Here is a 21,496-nt window from a genome sequence, read left to right as displayed (position 1 = left end):
CGCTGTTCGTCCATCTGTCTGTGTCACGTTCCTCCCTGACCTTTGCCAAGAGTTGCTTCCCCAAAATACAAAGCTTGTCTGTAGAAATTGTATTTCTCTTTTGATTTCACTTCCTTTCAGCCTGGAGGGATTGAACTTTGTATTTTGCACAGTGCTTTTTTTTTTTTTTTTTTTTTTTTTTTTCTTAAAGCTATTGTGGAAAACATGGGAAAAGAATTGAGGTCTGGATTTTTCTCTGACGGCACTAGGTCTCTAGAAAACTCTCTGAAGCTGGTGGGAGTGGGTTTTACAGCTGCCTCTTGGCTTTTAAGGGAAGAACCATCTCCTGTGTTTGGGCAGCAGCCCCGAGAGCGGCAGCTGCACAGCTCCAGTGCACCCCACCCCTGCTGGGACCTGCGCCAGAAGGAGGAGGTTTGCAGGAGAAAGACCAAAAGTTTGAATTTGATTCAGTGTCTGCCAGAAGGCAGGGACTGATAAGGCTTGCTGGGCCCTTTGCGTCCCCCTTCAGACTCAGCAGTGACACGGAAATCGCTGAATTCAGCCAGGGGAAGGCAGATTGGCCAATGCTGTGAGCAGATAACAAGCTGATGAATGAACCTCTTCTCTCTGGTCTCCACTAAGCCCTGGCCCACCTGGCTTCCCGCAACACAGCAGGGTAACCTCTCTTGTCCTCCTCCATAGGGTGAGCAGGATCAGGGCATGGCTACCCACAGCCTCGGAGAGCTTATCCACCAGGCACGGGCAGCAGGGGACTTGGCTGGAGGGTGTGGGTGATCCTCTGCACAGATCCCAAAGGAATGGTCCAGCTCATGGCCAACCCAACGCCGTGTTTCACTCTTCCAAACTTTCCACCGCTCTGTCACTCTGAAGCCTGCTGCCATCCTTTCAGACAGAGCTCAGCACAATGTTTGGATGGCTGCTGCTCATCCTGTTGAGAAGCCAGCAAGTTCCGTGCTCCACACTGACATGCCCATCGCAGGCTGAAGGCACAAGCCCAGCAGCGTGGTTGTGCTGCAAGAGGCAGGGATGGGAGCACGAATGTTGGCAGCAGCCGCCTCTCCTGCCTGCGGCACGTCCAGGTATTGGGCAACCCTCGCTGGGAGCTCCACCCTTGGAGAGCCCTTGGTCTTTTGAGATAGAAGCCAACGCCCTTTCACATGGCTTCTTGTACCAGCTTTTACAATATCTATTGTAAATAAATAAAAAAATAAAAAAATAAAAAAATAAAAATATCTATTTGCATTTTACAATATCTATTATTTAAAATGTATTAATTATAAATGATATATATACAATATATGTATATGTACAAATACAGAGCTGAGAGCACACAATCCCTGAAATATTTGTCTGTTGAAGAGTTAAATACACACTGTACTTCTGTTACATATGGGGTCTGAGCATGCTGATTTATGGCATCTTTTGTAATCTATGACTGTCTACTTTGTGGTTTCCTGTTGAGAAAATACAGCTAGGTAGGCAGGAGACATCACAGGCAGAACCTGGCTGCAGGAACACGTGCGGTGGAGTTCAGCAGCACTTTGCTGGGCCACGGCTTCTGCTGGGGACGAGGCAGGGGAAGATGCACTGGGGGGGCTGAGCACAACTGGGGAACGCTTGGCCATGGGGAGGGACAGCCAGGCAGAAGTCAGAGTGGCAGGAGAGAGGAGCATCAGGGCAGCAGCCGTGGGTCTGTAACACGTTTGTGACACGTGGCTCCCATGAGCAAACACACACACGCACATCTATTGCTGCTGAGTTTGCAGCAGATCCTCTCATACCGGTACCAAACCTTCCGAGTCAGGTGTTGTAAAGAATTTCTTTATCTGTTTTCTGATTGCAAATGACAGTGCTCCCTCAGTAAGACTCAGAGAGACAGCGATGTGCTCAAGCACTGAGGCCGTACTTCCTCAGCATATGCAGGGCTCCAAACCCACCCTCAGTGCAGTGCTGCCTGATGGCTGCAATGCTTTGCACAGAGGATCAGAATGGGTATGTGAAGTGCAAAATATTTTTAAAGAGCACCGGATTTTACATTTTAGCAAGCTCTTCCTTCCCATTTCCTCCAGTGCCACTGTGCACCGCTTTCACACCCATGCCACTTGTTCTTTCCTCTCCAGCTCTTTGCCCTGCACAGCGCTGTTCCAGCACCTCCTTTCTTGCTGATCAGCCTGATTAAAGCACAGAGAGCAATGTCGTTATGAAAACAACAATCTGTGCTCTGTCGTCAGTGGAATGACCATTTCCAATGTCCGCATGATGGAAAACAGGACTGAAGCTGCATGCACCTCATCCTTCTGGTACAGTAATTGAACAGAAACTGCCCCCAGTTAATATTATTTCTAATAGGTCTTGAAATGAACCAGACACAGTTCTGCTAATTAAGGTGAAAAAGAAGCTCATCCGAATAATTGAAGCAATGTTCTCACAGAGCAATTCCAAAGACACTTCTATTTGTTATATTCTGTCTACTTATTATTCTCAGTAGGTTATGCAGGATGTAAGTGGAAGAATTCTAACCTTCCCATTAATTTCAGTGACATCTTTTTGTATCACAAGACACCATCCAACTCTACCTAATGAAAGCAGCTAAATTTCAGGAGAGTGGCGATGCACGCTTGACACAGGGTTAAATTTGGATTCAAGATAGCTCCATCGCCAGGCCTCCGGCAAATGACAGAGAGCAAGCAGGGCACAGCAGGGGAGATCATGTCCTTCACTAATGGAAATATTCACTTGGGAAGAAGGAGGAGAAAATAACCTAGAAATAAGGTCATCGTTCTCCAGACAGCCTCCTGCGAAACCCACGTAGTGCTGAGACTGAGCTAATTTTCCTGCTGAGCATGGCAGGCATGTGGACGCCACTTCACCGGGCAGCAAGAGCAGCAGGCTGTGAGCAGCAGAAGCAGCCCTAATGTAGGCTTTGGGAAACATTAAAACCCCAAGAGACTGTGAAGAGTCGTTAGCCCTTAGGGCAAATGATCCCATGTGAATTTCCAGCATACGAATTTCAAGATTATTGTTGCACGAAGCCGGGACATAATTTGGTTCCTAGTGTATGTGAGCATTACCAAAGGCCGAAGCATTGCAACATAACCGTCAAGAACTGTATTTCTCTGTGAGGCAATCCTTAAAGAAGTGGAAGTAAACACGCTGCTGCCTCTGCATGGCTCTTCCTGCAGGGCGACTGCATTGCAGGAAATGAAGCGCTGACACAATTCACACCAAAAAGGCTACTCAAATTCCAAGGAATTTGAAACTGCAGAATAACAGAGATGGGTTTGCCAGGGCAGGACATTCACATTTCTGGAAATTCTCCATCCTATATGCTCAGTTTCATGACAGAAGAGCTGAGACTCAGAAGCAGGGCAGCAGGAACACGACCTCCTCCACGTCACTGGAGCTGACCCCCTGGGCTCTGGCTGAGCGCTGCATCCTGCCAGCATCACCCTGCCCCTGCCCCAGCACGAAAGGAAAGCCCTGCTGGAAAGTACCTGGGGATTACAGCAGATGCCAGGCTGAGCGTGAGCCAACAGCTTGCTCGTGTCTTGAACAAGGCAAGCCACATGCTGGGCTACATCATGATGAGGGAAACTGTTATTCCCTTCTACTGAGCTGCTGAGAGGAGGCTGGGGGTGGCCCTAAGAGCTGCCTGCAGCTATCTGAAGGGCATTTACAGAGATGCCAGAAGCAAACTCCTGCCAGCAGTGCCAGAAGACAGAAGCAAGGTGCAAAGGCCACAGATTGTGGCTTGGGAGACACAGGTTGAATATCAGGAAACCAAAACTCAGTCTGAAGGCAGTGTGGTACGGGAACAGGTTACCAAGGCAAGCTGGAAAGTCTCCATCCTTTGTGTTTTTCACAATTCAGCAACACCAAACCCCATCTAATGGTGGTGGTGGCACTTCTGTGAGTCAGAGGTTGAACTAAATAACCAACCAAATTCCCCTCCAACAAACATTGCCATTTTTCTGTGATCTTAAATCTAGGCCGATACACATGCCCTTAACATTACTTTGGTGAGATTTCAGTATATCCCAAACTGGGGATATATTCAGTATATATTCTGAACTGGGGAGCTTCATACAAAAGTGCCATAGAAGAAAACACCTTATTTATTTGTTTGTTTGTTTGTTTGTTTTTCAGGATTTCTTCGTTCCACTCCTTCAAAACCTGAATGCTATTCACTCTGCTGGCTGCTGGAGATTCAACGCGTTCAAAAATAGCATTGCACAGGGTCCCATCAAAGACTGCCAACATCACCAGGTGTCTCCTCAGCATGAAAACAAATTCTTTGATGAGATTTCTTGGAACAGGAAAATAAAGTACCACAAGTTATTTCCTGTATCGTGATGTGGTGTCATACGAACAGAAAACACCTTCTGCAGTAAAACCTGCAGTCTGCAAAAATGCTGTAGATGGTAGATTTCCTTTCCATTAGAATCAAAAGCCGTCTTCTCAAAACTAATAAAAAAATAGTACTGCTACCAGGATTTGTTCTGACAACATAATATTTCATATATGCATCAAACTTAGCATGTGTGTGCATGTGTGTGTGTATAAGTGTGTGTGTGCACGTGGTTGTGTTTCTTCCTCTCTTAATGCTTCTTCCTCTCTGCACTGTAAAGAAGAAGCTCAAGCTGGGCTTCGTAGCCTGCGTCTTACAGAATGAGCTTTCATCTTCGCCCCGGAACAGACACCACAACCTTGTTGAGGCTTTGCCTCTCAGAGCTGTAAGTCCCTTTGCTCAGAGATAAAGACCGTGACAGGATACCGCTATCACCTGTTCTGCCCCTTAACAGAACATCTCCAGCCCATTGCACAACTTTGCCTACAATCTGCAGGAAAAAAAAAAAAAAAAAAAAGAGCAACAAATCTCTTTAACTGACAAGATTTGCACTCCAAGCTGCTGTTAGGACAGGTGTTCTGCGGTATTTCTATTTTTGACAGTACAGGCTTCACGCAGATGAAAAGGGACACCTGTACGCTAAAAAAATGCCTGGAGGAGTAGACGAGGGTGAAGACAGGTTCATTTTCGAAAAGTGCTTCTTTTCTGAAAATTTGTATTATATCATTAGGTGAAAGAAAGTAAAACTGCAGAGCAACTGGCTGCAAAATTAGCAATGCATTCTTACTCAAAGGCAAGTACAAGGGCAATTTTTGTCAGCATTAATGGACAGCAGGTTGGTAAGTAAGGTGACACAAAATAGTAGTTATATTGCTATCATCTCTAAAATATATACTTGCTCTTCTTTAGATAGACAAGTAACAGAAAACAAGGTGTATATCTGGAGGAAAGGTGTCTTTATAACTGTAGTATAGCTTTTTTTTTACTAACTATATGCTATCAGCTCCAATTTTCATATACCTCTTCATGATTAATGAAACTCTGATACAGCCCATGAAAGATCCACCTACGAGTTTTCACCCCAGCTCCGAAACCTCCTATAGTCCTTAGTGCAGTACTCGGGCTGGTGCCTGATTATATCATCTTGTAAATAAGCCGAGTCTCCAGCTGGAATGTTGTCTAGCTATAAATCCTTTATTAACAGCACATTAACAGATACCGCTGGTCAATATGCAAACGGTATGCATGCGACACGTACGGATGCAAACAATCAGACCAAACCCTGGCTTCTTTCAGAACTGCTTCCTCACTGAAAATCTGAACTAGCGTTAAGCTGATCACACCATTTAGGAGTGTCCCATCTCTGCAGGCAGTATTTTCATTATGCCAGACAAAGCTGTGAGCAGAGCCCTATCGACACTTCCCAAAGCACAACCGCACGTAACGAGTCCAACGAGCTACACCAGGCGGTGCGCAGTTCTGACAGCGCAGGAGGGATCTGTGCCAACACAGACAGCTCTGTTGATCCGGGAAGATGATCACACGGCCGCAATATATGTATGGCTCTAGCTTAACTGCATTTGTAGGCAAGCACACGCCGAGCTCGGTGCAGATCAGAAAACACAGCCAAACAAGCTGCGCCTGTGTCCGTGCTTGCCACAGAGCTAAGTTCAAGCTAAGCCTGTGTTCACAAGCACAGTCAGCGCCTGGTTGTTTTGCTGATGCTGATAAGCGAGGCTGGACATTGCAGCAATGCCTGCCAGGCCCCGGGTGGGGGGCGGAGGTGTGGGCTGTGCTGCTGTGCTGCATTCCTGCACGGGGGCTCTGCCACCGCCCCAGCCACTGCGAGCAAGGCAGAGGGGGGTAGGCCACAGAGAAAATGCCAAGGATGGAGGGGTGGGGTTAACCCCAGCACTTTCCCATTTAGGGTGCCTAATAAGTGCCAGCCCCATGGTTCTTGCTTAGGCTGGGGTCCCTCGCCCGAAGCAGCCCCAGGCAGGTGGACTCGCAGCATGGTGCCGTCGAGCAGCAGCAGAGCGGACTGAGCCTCAGCAAGCCCACCTCGGCCAGAGGGAGAATTGCTGGGGCACAGAGTCCCTCTGGGTGGTTCTGGGGGAAAGCAAAAAGGGGGGACCAGAGATGACACCCCTCAATGCCCAGGTAAACAATACTCTGTGTCCAAAAATGCCGATTCGGTCAGTTCAATAGAAGATAGCTTGAGCTTGGAGTGCTTATTGCTTTTCCTCTAATAAGAGAGTTTAGCAATGCTTTTTTAGACCTGCCAAGACGCTGGGGCCCTCACATCCCTCTGGTGTAATTGTGCTTGCTTCACTGCAGTTACACCAGAGGTGAATCCGGCCCTATAGTCGCTGGGCTTGCTGATCACTCCGGGCGTGCTGCTTGCTTTGCAGATTTTCTGGAGGACTGGAATTTCTTGCAGAATTCTGCTCTGTGAGGCATCTGCTGTGTGGGCAGCCGGGTCCTCTGCGCTGCTCAGTCTGAGCACAGTCATTAGAGGATCTGCTGTTGACGTTGCTGCTCGGTCGGTAATCACCTCGCCGTCGCTGTCTCCTTGAGGCTCACTTTTCTGCTCATCACTTCTGCAGTTTGTCACTACAGAGAAAACGGGCTCCTGACTTTCTCCTGAATGCAAATAGGCTGCTTTGCATTTAGCTAATATTCTTGTTATAGTATTTGGTAATGAGGTGATCAGTAGGAATGAGTAATGTTTGCTGGCTTTGCCACAGATATTAATCTCATGCTGCTGTAACAAAGAAAAGCACTCCGGGAAGTCAGTGGAGCAAACACAGTAATCTCTGTCCAGAAACTGGTATCTTCAGTCAAAGGCCCAAATTCATCACAACCCAGGGGGAAAACCTTTCCCCTGTGAAAGTTTGTATTGGCAGCTGGCAGCGTGGCAGTTTCGTAGTCTGAAGTGCTGATAGATTCCTTATCAACAGCCTTACAAACACGAGTGAGGTAGAAATGCAGGGACCAAAAGAGGAAAGAACCACGATCTCTGATTTGAGAAGTAGTGAAGACAGCAAATATCAGAGCTAGCGAGCGAAGGAAAACAGGCTGAGGAGATGAGGAAGGAGGAAGTCTTACAAAGAGGGATGAAAAGGGCCAGAGTTAAAAAACAGAACTTGAAGTATCTGGGTAACTACAAACAGTCAAGATTAGGGAAAGTTTCCTTTTGTAAATGTTAGCACCCTTGTAGCTTCTCTTTCATTTTTAATGGTCTTATGTGATGTACTTATTATTTCCATTTTGTCACCCTTCTTTCAGTGACTATGGTATTTGTAAATATATATCTATATATATCATTTGATGGATATAGTGTATATTTAAAACTGTTATCAATTACTTGTATTAATTATTGTTTCTCTGTGTGCTACCTTGATTCCAGGCTGGGGCTCAGCAGAGCAATGCTCCTGTATGTGTATTTAATAAGGGCCTGTCCCTTTTTAATAATAAGGGCCTGTCCCTTATTAAATACACTGTACATGTGAACTTGTGTATAGGGCAGAAAGAGGACCAAGCCCCTGCTGCCTGAATGTGCACTTCAGTACTTAGCTATGTACATGGTTTGGAGTTTAACAAAAAACTTAAACACATGCTTAATATTAAGCTGTGAGTGACCATCGAAATGTAAAGCGTGTGCTTACATGTCTTGCCAGACTGCAGCCCTCTTGATCATACTTTTGTTTGAACTAGAACAATGCACATGACTGAAGACTGTACACACATGTAGTGCCTTCTACTTCAAAGCCCGAGAATACGAGCTATGACAAATGTAATACCATATTGTTCCCAAAAGGTAAAAAAGCATTCTCCTGGCATACGTGAGAAGGAGATAGAATAAACATGAACACGCTTTGAAGCTTGTGGTTTTTAAAAAGTGCATCAGAATAGTTTAAAAACTCCTACACATTGAAAATTAGTTTTAGTGCTATGGCAGGGCTGCTCAAAAAGATGGTTCAAGTGACGTTATCTGCTGAATCAATGATCGGCTCAATAAAACACACTACTGCACATTACAATTAATATTCTGAGACAGTCTGGTCTACTTATGTCATCACTACCACTAAAATGAGTGGTGTCTGTGTTTAACACCACTTTTAAGAGACGTGGTTCACAGCAATTCGTGAGCAGGCCTAAAGGCAACAGAATCATAGCCAATCCGGCACACCTGTTCACCCTTCTTTCTGGCCAAATTCCTCCACTCTCTAAAACAATCCAATCTGTACATTTGTTACAGTTTAGAGCACTATTGCTTTAACGTTACAAATCCAGAAGGATTAGAAGGATAATTAAGGATAAGGAGATTACCTCTTGCGTTTCAAGGTGATAGAGATGATCACCTGAATAAATACCAAAATAAAGAAATAAATAAATAAGGCCAGAATGCTTTAGTAAAAGGAAAATCAAAGATATTACTAAATTTAAAAGAATAAGTGATGCTACTTGTTTAGATGTCTTGGAATTTCCAAGCCTAAACTACAGCCAACATGTGGGAAAAGTCTGAAAGAAAATCGGGCCAGTACTAAGAGGCTAATACAAAAGCATTTTACAGACAAAACGATGAAGTCACCCATGGAGATCTCTAATATTTATTCGGTAGAACAGCCTGATGATTTCAGGATGGCAAAGAAATTGAATTGCCTTATGTCTGTGCATCTCAGGGTGGAATTTGTCTTCCCAGGCCTGTTACTTCAGATTACAGCTGGTCTACAAAATACAATCAGAATGTTGTACAATGAGTTTTATATGGAAGGAAAAGTTACTGACTAAATTGACAGCTATTATCAGTGCATAAGGATAGGAAAAAGTTGTCTGATGATACTGGAATAACATTTCCCTGGACATTGCATATTTTAAAAAAGTTTTGAATATAATATTTTTTTTTTCACATGTAGGTTGTCACAGATGTTACAAATGGAAATGCAAAAAGAAAAAACAAAACAAAACAGGTGAATCTTATGACAGTTCCAGTTTTGCAAATTCAGTGAATTAAGGTTAAAAAAAAAAAAAAAGTATTTGAATTGTTATCTGAGCACAGTCTTTCAAGGTGCATCCATCCCTTGCAGTGCATCACAGGATGTAGAGAGTGAAGCAAGCAGGATGTACAGACATTAGCCTTGACAAATAGCAAGGGTCTATTCCAGCTTTATTTCTGTGTCTTTTTTTTAAGTAAAGGTGTTGGGTAATTGGAAAATAAAGTCAATTTGTTTAAGCACAAAATAATTAGCCTAGATTGAGATACTGAAATTTTCTCATATAATAGATAAACTGTCAGCTTGTAGAGCACAGATATTGCATTGGCCACACAGGAAATCTATCTAATCTCTTTTAAAATCTGTGTTTTAAGGACTATGCTAATAGTATGCTTTAACTCATTCTTAACATGCTAAGGCTATGAAGTATGAAAATTAAATTTTAGCTGGTTTCTTGGCAAAATGAGGTAAAAGTGTTTTCTGTTACTAGACAAAGTCAGGTTAAATAGACATAAAAGACTGTTATTTGAATGAAGTCAAAATTCTTACTAACATGAAAGGCAGCAATATCAAACCTATGATCTTGAAAGGAAATAACAGTGATATTGCATCTGTAGAATAACAGGAACATGCTTTGAATGCTGGAATACACAGTGCATTTTGTTTACACTTAGAAGAATTACTTATTGCAATATTTGCATAGTGTTCAGTTCTGTTTAATTACAGCTGTCTGCGGGGAAGAGTTCAATGGGATAGGCACCAGATTCAAAACAGATTTCTTTCAAGAGCCATAAAGTCAAATTCCAATGAGGCTGACACAGTCTTTCATCATGCGAAGGAGAAGATGGTTTCAGACGTTTTAGCACATGAAGCCTTTTCTTCTTCTCCCCCTTTGGAGACATTAATGACTGGTGAAGTCTTGTCTGTCTTCTTGGCTGCTAAAGCCTCCACAGGCCGTATTTTGTAGGAGACGGGAGGTGGCTGATGGTGCACTTGACTGAAAATATCCCAACATGGTGCCATGCTGAGTATGGCCCTGAAACGCCTCCTTTTCACCTGTGATGTGCTCCGGGGGCAAACACGTAATATGAGGCATTTGTGGGATTACCAATGTGAGCAATGTGCAAAAAGGGTCCCAGATAAAAGGAGGGAGGCTGTGGGATCGTGCAGCGGGTGCCATCTCCCTGCTGCTGTCCCCCCACCTCACGCTACCACATCACCGATGGCCTCTCCCAGATTTGAGGCCATTTTTAGGATGCAGACATTTTAAGGCAGGGGTGAGGTCTGTGCCCTTGCCTGCAAAGCCCCAGGTGTGGCTGTGGGGCTGTGTGAACCCCAGTGGGGATAAACCATGGGGCTTCTGGAAGGCTCCCTGGCAGCATGGGTTGCTTGCTGGGGTTTTTGCTGAGGGCTGGGGATGCAGGTGGGCCTCGGCATGGGGGACAGGCGAGATCCTGTGGTGGTCTCACCACCAGGCGCCCCGGTGAGAGGTTTTATCCCCGGGTGTTCCCACAGCACCCACACCGCCGCCTCAGGCACCCTCACGGCCATTATGGCACCCTGCCTAATGGCGCCTGCGCTGCGTGGAGCCCACAGCACCCCACGCAGTGGCGGTGCACTGTGCTTTGTTACCCTTCATTCACCACTTTCAGGGACAAGATCATCTTTTTTGGGCTAAAAAGGGACTTTCGCACACTGACAGCCCCGCATCACCCCCCCACACACCCCCCCCTTCCCCCCCCTCCTCCCCACCCGCCTCTGCAGGGGGCGGTGCTAGCGGAGGCCCCGCCCCTCGGGGGAGGGGGGGCGTGGCCACGGCGCTGAGGCACCGCCCCGGCGGCCGGAGCCCGTTGAGCGGCGGCAGGCGGCGGCGGCGGCGGCGCCATGGTGAAGATCGCCTTCAGCTCCCCCTTCGCGCAGAAGGACGGCGCCAAGAAGGAGGCGGCCGAGGCGCTGGTGGCCGACAGGGTGCGGGCAGCGGGGCTGGGCAGGGCTGGGGGGCTGAGGGGGCTGAGGGGGCGGTGAGGGAGGGCGAGGAGGAGGAGGAGGAGGAGGAAGCGGCGGCCGCCATTTTGTGACGGCTGCGGGGCCCCCTCACGATCCCCTCAGGATCCCCTCACGATCCCCTCACGGTTTCGGCCGCTCCGGCGGCTTCCAGGCTGCGCTGAGTGGCGCTGAACTGGGCCGATTTTACTCGGGTTTTTACTTTTGGTTTTGGAGGCGCCGTGCTTGGTGCCGGCGGTGTCAGGCCGGCCGCTGGGTCAACGAAGCGGGAGCGCTAGGGCCGGGTTTGTTTGTTGCTCGTGGCGGAGAGGAGCCGCTGCGGTTGGGTTTTTAGCCAAATAATAGCCCTGCACGCAGCGTAAGGAGCCTTCCCATGGAATTGGGGAAGGCTGGGCTGTGGTGTTGCTGCCCCTCGGGCTGCCAGAGCCGTGCCCTGTACAGCTAACGGCACAGCAGGTCGAGGAGGAAGCTGAGGAACTGCACAGAGGGCATGCTGTAGATTAGAGAGGTCAGTCAGTTCCTTCATCATCAGCTGCTCCTCACGCAGCTTGTGGCGTGCGTATCTTCAGCAGCCTCTGCCATGCGGCTGCTGAGCGCAGTCCTAGCGTTGCCCTGTACCCTCCCTTCTGTTCTCAGGAGAGCTGAGCTCCTTCTGTTTAGAAGCAGCTTACATCATTGTGTTACACACACCGCAGTGTTCTCGGTCAGTCGGTGTGTGCATACACGTCTGACTTTGTTTCTAATACCTCTTCGCTCTGACTTGAGGGCATGCAAACAGCGAGTTCACAACTCTCCTTGAAAACAAACTTGTTCTAATGCTTATTCTTTAGATGGGATATTTTTGGAGAGCAAACAAGCTCAGTGGCTAACATTGGTTGAAACAGCACAGCAAAAGTCCCCTAGACTACCTGCAGCAAACCCTTGAGCTTGCAGAATTCTCTCCTTGCAGGTACTTTGGTGTGGACTGTGTCAACAGCAGCTCTTGACCTAGCTGCCCATGTTAACAGGAGTCATTTCTTTCCTCTGTTACTCCTTCTTTTCTTTGCTTGTTACTGCACAGCTCAGAGCTGCGTTTTCCTTGCAGGTATTTTATTGCTCATATTGGTTTTAGAGGCTGTGTAACCTGTTGGAGCAAAGTCTTGAATTGTGTTCTCTTATCAGCTCCGTCAACTCTTCTGAGATCAGGCTTCTGACATTGCTTTTTAATATGATAAATAGCTTGGCTGTGTTTGAAACAAGTGTGGCGCAAGTGTAGCTACTTAGCCCTTGACATCATCCGAGCCCTGGGACGTCTGAAGTGCTGGAACCTGGTGCGGGCTGCTGCGTGCAGCTAATGAGAGGCCTCACTAACGATGAGTAAGGAACGGCGAGGTGGAGGAGATGGCAGAACACGATGAGAACAGAACCAGCCTTGATCTTAAAACCAAGCTGGCTCTGAAAGATGGCTTCCACATAATGACATGTAAATGTGGCATAATTCTGACATGGAACTAGTTTAGTTTTTTGTTGTGACAAACACTTAACCAGCCAATTGTAGCGGCTTATGTCTTGCTGAACCAACGCTTTTCTGTTTGGAGGATGAGAGAGTGGAATGTAGGAGTGTTGACTTTCACTAAACAGTGTTTTTTTTGTCTCGTTAGTTGCATAGCTGATGGGTTTGACTTTTACACTGCCATATCTTGCTGAGCGTGGAAATAAGTGCAGCCTTTGTGAAAATACTGTGACTTGTTCTGATCACAGGTCGCTTAAACGTATTGTGTTGTACAGGAGTGCAAATAAGGGGACCAGAATTAGGAATGGCCACAGAGGCTGCTGTGCTAAATCTGGGTGCTGCACAGGAATCTAGGAACAGCACAGAGGAAAACATTCATTTATTTTTTTTTTTTTTGCACCCCATGTGAATTCATCTTTTTCTACATTTTGAATTGAAAGAGCAGGTTGTGAAAGCAAACTCTTAAATGCTGTAGTCATGAATCATTAAACGGACTACGTGCCAAACATGTAGGTTATCTAAGTATTTATGGCTTTTTTCTTTCTTTGTAGACCTGAAGAGTTTATTTCTCCAGGTGAATGTCTATTCTGATTGCTTAGGATTTGACAGTGCTTTTGTTCTTCTCTCAACTTCTCTTGTGTGGGCTTTTTGACTGAAAGCCTAGGAAGGCACGTAAAGAACAGGGCTTTAAATTGTGTCGTTCAGATACCCCCACCAACTCTGGATCAGCATTACACAAGTGATCACCGTGTTATGTAATGGTGAGAGTTGTTTCCTTTGGCTGCAGTCCTCTGTCTGCAAGCGGACCAGGAAAAAACAAGCCAGTGAACTACAGGCTTTTAGGCTGCTATATACAAAACATTACTCTTCCTTCCACCAAAGGAGCAGGATTTTGAAGCTGCAAGGTAGGATGTACCACAGGAGTTTATTCTTATTTGACATAATTTGAAGCCGTGCTTGAGCTGATGGGTGGTTCTCCTTCACGGTGAATTTAACGTGCATATTCTGAGAAAGTTCTGAAACCCAAATGTGGGATTTATGTCAGGTGTCTCTTTCCCGACTAATAGACAAAATTGCATCTTAGCTTCCTGTGTTAGTCCAGCTCTGTTAAGAACAGTAATGCTATTTTTCTTCCATCTGACGGAGGAGAAGAGGATAGGAAGTAGGCTTTGGGAACGCTGTGTTCCTGAAAATGACCTTGCTCTACAAATCTTGCTTTCCTTGTACAATATTGTGGCTGCAGCACTGTATCTATTGTTACAGTTATTTAAATTTCTTACAGCTCAAGTAGTGTTTTTCAAACAGGTACAGTTTCCAGACAGAGGTTGGTCTAGAAAGATGACTGTAATGAGGAAAATATTCTCTATTCAGTACTGTGTGAAAGCTCATCTTGCTATGATGCAGCAGTATTTCGTGGAAGTGCTTTCCTACTTTATGATGCTTGACTTCTCAGCACACACCTAGAGGAAATAGAATCGTCGGGTTGTAGGTCAAAGTGAACCACTTTAAATTATGGGTGGCTACACCTTCTCAGTTCTTATCCTTCTCTGGTTAAAGGATCCGGAAGTTGCCACACACGGAGGTGAAAACTCCTCTGGAAGATGTCTGTTGACTCTGCTGGGCTTAGCGTTCATCTTGGCAGGAGTTGTCGTCGGTGGAGCCTGCATCTACAAGTACTTCATGCCTAAGGTAGTGCGAAAGGTCATTTTAAGCATCACTAACAAAAAGTGTAATTATAAACGGGTTACCCGTGTAATAGAAATCTTTTGGTAACTGGGACCTCAAGGCTTCTGTACCCTTTATAAAAGCTTCAGGTCTCAGGCTTGCACTTCTTTGTAACACAGATGTTGGAAGTGTAGTTTTAAAGCAATATTCACTGTAAAAAAATAACTAATCTTGCTCTTACTTCCAGCATAAGGTGTACCGTGGCGAAATGTGTTACTTTGAAAATGAAAACCGGGATCGTGCTGTGGAACCTTATTTTCTGCCTATTGCCGAAGAAGCTGACATTCGGGAAGATGACAACATAGCCATCATCGATGTGCCCGTCCCGAAATTCTCAGACAGTGACCCGGCTGCGATTGTCCATGACTTTGATAGGGTAAGTACGTGTGCAGCAGTAAGGAACAACTGGTTCACAGCTCACTGGGAAACTAGAGTGAATGTTTGTCATAATAGCTCCAAGGTTTTAATTCTTGAGAGCTGTAAATGCAGGTGGTTCTGGCTGAGTGCTCTGTGAAGTTAAATTTATTAAAAAAAGGGGAAGGGGGCAGATAATGTTGGTAATTTTAGTCTCTTCAATTTTGCACCCAGTGGTAAGGATGAAGTGACTAGGAAGACCTTAGCACTTTCTCTAAACAATTAACTTGTAGAGAACAACCACTTATCAGCTTAGTCAGCTCTCAGTTCTGATGTAAAGTATAACTAACAACTTTGGAGAGGTGATAATAGCGAAGTTCTTACTTTGGACACTTGCATCAAAGCAGTGCATGCAGCTAGCTGTTCTTCATCTTTCTGAAGTTACTTCTTAGACTTTGTAGAACTGTGTGCTAATAATCAAAAAGCCGTGATTAATCAGTTGAAAACCTTTTTTCCCTCCGAAATAGCTTTTGACGGCATATCTTGACTTGCAACTGGGCAACTGCTATGTGATTCCGTTGAACACATCCATAGTCATGCCGCCAAGGAATCTGATGGATCTCTTTGCAAAACTGGCGGTATGTGGAGTCTTGATTGTTTAGTTATGCTGATGAGAGAATTCCTGATAAGAACGCTGGATGTTGCTCCTGAACTCCAATCTTTTGCTAGAACAGTCCTCTTGCCATCGAAGTACATAATCCCCCTGGCTCAGTCACTGTACTAAAGTTCAGGCCAGCTGTCAGTGTATATTATGTTGAGTAGATTCATGGGTAATGCTCTTATTAATACGTAGCTTTATGGAAGCTGAAAGCAACTAGTAAGTAAGGTTAAATTTAGCTATTATAAAGCAGTTTGATGAAGCTCCAAGTGTCATTGAAAGCCTAAACCTGAAAGTTGCCGCTGGAAAGCTCACTCCCCCCCCCCCCCCACGAGTTTTAATGAAAAGAACAATTGTTCTGTTCTACTGGCACTGTAGTTATGAGCTCACCGCAAGCATTTTGACTGTCCAGTGACTAAAAGTGGTATTCTTCCAAGAAGGCTTATCTTCTGGGTCAAGCTGATACAGCTTGCTGCTACTTCCAAATTAAATGTGATACTGAACTATCGTGTGTCGAATGTACTTTTTTAAAAAGTCATCGACTCCTCAGCATTTAATGCTAGGTGCCACCTGATGTAGCTTAGCTCATTTATTTTTTTTAGCTTAATGAAGATCAGCTTTGTGTGTCCCCTTGCCCCTGCTTTTAGGAGTTGAGGGGTGACAAGTTATTTCAATAGCATTATAACATTTTGGTGAAGACTTCATCTTTCGTGTTTGAGGCAATTATACCTAATACAAAGAATAAAAACAGCATGACCTACAAAAGTTAGGTATTATGAAAGTTTCCCTGTTTAAACTGTTGCATACAAATAAACCTGAATAGATTTTCTTAATGCTTACTTTGTATGAAGCAAGCAATTTGCAAAGCACTTGAAAGCAGAGTTAATCTTAACTGCACTCTACTTGAATGTAATTGCAGCTGTTTGACATGGCCTTTGTCAGTTTTTAACTTCTCTGGTGTGCAACTCTTCAAGACTAGCATATCTTTAATATTAAACAGATGGAAAGCTGAAATCTAGGCCTCAAGTCCTTCCAAAGCAAAGAAAAAAAAAAAGTAGTGATTGTCCATTGTTACTGTTCTAGTGTATCTCAAGGTATTTTCTCTTTTTAGACTGGTTCTTACCTGCCTCAGACTTACCTAGTCCGTGAAGAAATGGTGGTTACGGAGGAGATAGATAACGTATCTGATCTGGGTATCTTCATTTACCAACTCTGTGTTGGAAAAGAGACTTTCAGACTTCAGCGCAGAGACCAGATAACAGGTAAGTTTCCTGCTGTTTTTAAAAAAAAACACAAAAAACCTCCTATTGGAGTAGGGAAAGGGTAAATACACTGTCAGGGTTTTTAGACCTGGAAATCTGAGTGTTCAGCACAACTTCTGAGCTGAGGCTGCTGTTAGAACTGATGGATGTTGTTTTCCCTATTTTCAAATAGATGTCTAAGTTTCAAGCACAGTGAGAGAAGCTTTTGGTTACAGAGTTAGAATTTATGTGTCCAAAATGGGCTTGAACATAAGCAAATGTGTTCCATTTTTCTGGTTGAAGCCATAGATTAGTTTGGCCTAAAAACTCATATGCTCCAACAGATTATGTGGGTCTCTGTAGGTGTAGCTTACTCTTTCACTGTCCTTTCTGAAAGTGGGTTGCAGGAGCATCAAATAACAACATTATCTTCTCGTTCATTTGCTCTGAGAAATACTGATCATCTAGATCTGGACATCCCAGACTTCTCCTCTGAAAGAGGAAGAGCACATCCTGGGAACTTCTGAGCTCTATTCCTGCTTCGCGTGTCTCTTTGTGGCACCCCTAGCCATTCTGTGAAAAGGAATGAGTTTGTGTCAGAGGTTTGACACATTGGAAGGAGGCCTGAAGTACAGAAATGTGATGCTATGGATTTTAGTTCATTGTAGTTCTCAAACCATTTAGTCTGCTGCTCTCATCAAATGCATGGCAAACTAATCCTTTGTCAGTTACTGCCTTTCAGAATGCAAATGATGGGTTTGTCAGAACTCTCTGCTCCAGTTTTCCTGCCAAACTCTTGGGCAAGATTTTCCTCTCCCCAGTTACAGCTTGCAGCGTCAGGAGCCACATCTGCTGTTTGCTAGAGACTACGTCCTGTTACTACAAGACGGAAGGCTCTGTATGTGGCAACATAAAACAGTGGTCCTAAATAGCAAAAGCAGATGAAGAAACAGTAAATGTTCCTTTTATGGGAGGGAGAGGCATGTGTCTGAGCTGTTGTGAACAAGTCTGGGCTGACTGCTCTCGTGTCTGAAAGACTGTAGCCTACTGACAGTACTGCAGAGAGTGTTTTACGGTGTTTCCTTAAGATCATCTTGCTATAGCATGTTTCAATTCATGTTGCTGACAGCTCTGCTGCACGGTAAATGACTTCCACAGAATGCTTCCACAAAAGGATTCTAGCAAGCGAACAATGCCCCTTAGTACGGTTTCTTTCCTGTAACTGACCTTGTTTCTCTCTTGGTAGGGGGAGAAACTTCGAGTAAAATGGAGGACTGCTGCTGAGGAGAAAACTGTTCTTGCTTTCCAGATTAGATTTCTAGCACACCTTTCTTCAAGTATGCACAAAACCAGGCCAACTTAAATAATTAGGCTGCAGTGGATAAACTCCTGAAAACTGTGTGGAGGAGTCTGTTCACTTAGCTGCTGCTGCATTTGCCCTCAGATTTTGTGGAGTTGGTAGAGTGGTTTGTTAGATCAGACAGTTCTGAGGCAGTTCCCTGGAGGCCTAAGTGAAGGTGTGAGAGACTGGACAGATCTTCCTGACTGTGCAGTGTGTGTATCCAGTTGGATAGCCATTGGAAGATTTTTAGCTAAAATAGAGGTGAGCTGAGGAGCTGATAGTCCAGCTGTTAGTGTTTACAAAACAAAACAGTATCCTGCTGTGTTTGATTTAGGAGAATGCTTGTAGACTTCTACGGATAGCTCTGCTTGCATACTCTGAACAATTCTGTGCTTATTAAACAAGCTTAAAGCTTTCCTCTCTAATTCTTGTATACCGGTGTGTTTTAGTTGATCAGCTTGTCTCTGACTGCAGGACTACCATTTTCTTGTCTCCTATTAAAGCTTCACAGCTGGTAGAGGTAAACTGCCTGTATCAGATCCAGTGCTGGCATGTCCCAGAATAGAGAAAATCACCTTAACAGTGTTAGGAAAAAACTTCAGTAAGGTCATCAGCTGAGTGGTAAATCCTCATCTCTCTTCCCAGGTGAAGACTGTGCTGTAGAATTACACTCTTTGTTAATGCATACTGGAGTGGAGAGAAGTGCTGATAAAGAACTACTTAACTATTATTTTTTTTTTATTTTTTTTTCCCCTGCACCTTTTTAGAGTTTTTCACCTCTTTTCCTGTAAGGCAAAGAAGACTGAAATTACTTTTCTTTGTGGTTAGGAAGGGCTATGAGAAAGTCTGTTCAGTGCTCTCTTCTGTCACTAAAGTAATTACAGGATACTGGGTTAAACGACAAGATCTTGCTTTATCCTCTGTCTGTATCTAGCCCCCTCTGAAGTTGTCACTGTTCTGAGAATGGGGGAGGTTTTCTGATGGCAAACCAGCCTGTATCCAGCTCAGATGGTAATTCCTGGGTGTCAAAACAATATGCACAAAGTGATTGTATTTCATTGTTGTTTGTAATGACTTAAACAAACAAACCTGTAAATGCTTGCTGCAGAGTTGCAGATCTCTTGCTTTACTTAGGCTCTCATCTTGTCTCATCCGCAGGTCTGCAGAAACGTTCAGCGGAGAACTGTCACTCAATCAGACACTTTGAAAACTCTTTCGTTGTTGAAACAAAGATCTGTCAACAGTGAAAGGCGTTGGATGGGAGGTGACTAGTTCACACCTTCATTGAGAAGTCTCACCATTAGATGTCGACTTCTTAAATTAAAATGTGCAGTGATAATCAAAAGCCTTATGCATTTTCTGTGTATTGCTTGTATTTCAAGAAGACAGTCACCATTTCAGCTTTTTTTTGATCCTTGGTATACCTATTCTTAGTTTTCTGTAGAATTTAAATTTGAGTAAGGTGTTTTGGTTTTGTTTGTTGGTTTTGGTTTGTTGTTTTTTTTTCAGAAGGGTAACATCAGTTTATCCATCGAATGCGTGTGATCTACAGTAATCTGGGAATGGCAGAAAAACATATATACAGAAATGTTAACCAACTCCTTGGCTGGAACCAGTTCTGTTCACCTTAACTTTCACAGGATGATTAATGTATTAATAATCTGTGGTTTGCACATCTTGTGTAGTTCTGTAGAGTAGCTCTGCACTCAGTCTCCTGGCTAAAAACCTCCTGATGCATATCATTGAAGGTTTATTTTAACATCCATGTGTGAAGCATGTAAAATCCAACCTCAGTGATCATAAACCTCTAACACTACCCTTTCTTTTTGTGCAATTACTGTATTGAATTCGTATGTATATTTGGAACCTTCCCTGAGCTTACACTTAATTCTTCTACCTTTGTTTGGTTTTGTGGTATTTAGTTCTTAGATTCAGATCGAGTTGCTCTTAAAGCTTGTCAGTATTTTGGTTATGAGTTGGTTTATCCTGTAACTTTCTATTTCAAGAATCTGTTCTGGTAATAGCTCACTTGTGAATGTGACTGTAGTTGTAAACTTAAACTACTGGCTTATACAAGCTTTTTAGATCAACTTTTTATGAGCAAGTAGCGTTACTACTGCAGTCAGAGCATTGTTCCTTTTTTGAAAGCTGTAGTATAAAGACAGCGAAGACATAGCATCCTGCAGTTGATGAGAGTTTTATTAAGGGACTTTATATTGGCATAAATTCTGCAACCCTGTAATAAATGTTTCTCTAAAAATCTGGTGTTTGTGTGACTTCCTGGTGATCAGAAGCAGAGGGCACTATGCTGGTATATGGCCCATGAGGGGGAAGTGAGGGTTGTGGGTCTGGGCTAGTGTTTGGTGTTCTCCCTGCCTCCTTCAGTCCATGAAGCCCCATTTCCTCTTCCTGTTAACTGTGGAAATGCTTTGTGGTGCAAAACAAACTGGAGGAACAGAGAGAGGAAAAGATGCATCACTACAAACTGGATCCCCCACGGTGTAGGTGTTAGTGAAGCTTAGTGCTACTATAATTTGAATTCGTGCAGGCTTCCTGGCATGAGGGCAGCAGCTCAGCTGTATTGTTTTAAAAAAAAAAAAAAAGTGAATTGTAGCACACATCTCTCAACGTTGTTGAAGAGACTGGAGGCCAACAGTATGCTTGTGTTACTGCATTTATGGCCATGCTCATGAGATGAGTCTTTTTAGCGTATTCTAACTCCAAGACAGCCGAGGATTAATCAAACATCTTACAGAAGCACTGTTCAGCTTTTACCAGCTCTAAGCACAGAGGTAGGAGACAGTGAGACTTGTATTAGTCTGATTGCTCAAAGAGTTAATGTACCAAACCCTTCTGGCTTTCCTGGAAAATATCTGTGACTTCTACAGCTGGAAGTAAAACAATAAGCAGGCTGTCTGCGCTGAGAACTAGCGAGTAAAATGCCACTAAAGGAGGAGCTCCTCTGTCATTGTGAAAGTGTGCAGTGGAAAGGAGTCGACCAGCTCTGGGGCAGTGGGGAAATTTGTTGTTGTGTCTTGGAAATTAACGCAGCTCTTCTCCCTACATATAGGGCAATGCAGAGGACATGTCCCCAAACCAGAGCTTTGCTCTCTTTGTAATCAGAGCATTTGTCTGTAAAACAGTAAGTGTAGCAGGGAATTTTGTGTCCTTAACTTTGTTACTGGACTACAGAGCTGTAGAAACCTCTTAATCTGTTAGAGAGCTAGGTATGTTTTACCAGGGGAAGCAGTAGAAACTTGTCCGTGTGGCTGCAGGCTTGCTGTGTGCTTGGACAAGTTACCGTGGGGAAGATTTCCGGATCGTCTGAGAGGATA

At 44.4% G+C, this 21,496-nt stretch overlaps 1 protein-coding gene across 1 annotated transcript; it reads left to right on the top strand.

The window, feature by feature from the left end:
• Positions 1 to 11,166: 11,166 nt before the first annotated feature.
• ITM2A (integral membrane protein 2A) lies at positions 11,167 to 20,421 on the top strand. Its single transcript, XM_082770516.1, has 6 exons — positions 11,167 to 11,313; positions 14,399 to 14,530; positions 14,754 to 14,942; positions 15,448 to 15,558; positions 16,690 to 16,840; positions 19,320 to 20,421. Exons 1-6 carry the CDS (start codon positions 11,230 to 11,232, stop codon positions 19,406 to 19,408), a joined length of 756 nt encoding a protein of 251 aa, XP_082626642.1. The 5' UTR covers positions 11,167 to 11,229; the 3' UTR covers positions 19,409 to 20,421.
• Positions 20,422 to 21,496: the final 1,075 nt, after the last annotated feature.

The sequence above is a fragment of the Aythya marila genome (genome assembly GCF_965140915.1).
Source record: "Aythya marila genome assembly, chromosome: 13".
Taxonomy (NCBI): domain Eukaryota; kingdom Metazoa; phylum Chordata; class Aves; order Anseriformes; family Anatidae; genus Aythya; species Aythya marila.
This window is presented reverse-complemented; position numbering and strand designations above follow the sequence as displayed.

Coding starts and splice junctions, on each gene's coding strand:
- ITM2A (XM_082770516.1), top strand. CDS start 11,230: ATGGTGAAGATCGCCTTCAGCTCCCCCTTCGCGCAGAAGGACGGCGCC. Junction 14,943..15,447: donor TTGTCCATGACTTTGATAGG/GTAAGTACGTGT, acceptor CCTCCGAAATAG/CTTTTGACGGCATATCTTGA. Junction 15,559..16,689: donor ATCTCTTTGCAAAACTGGCG/GTATGTGGAGTC, acceptor TTCTCTTTTTAG/ACTGGTTCTTACCTGCCTCA.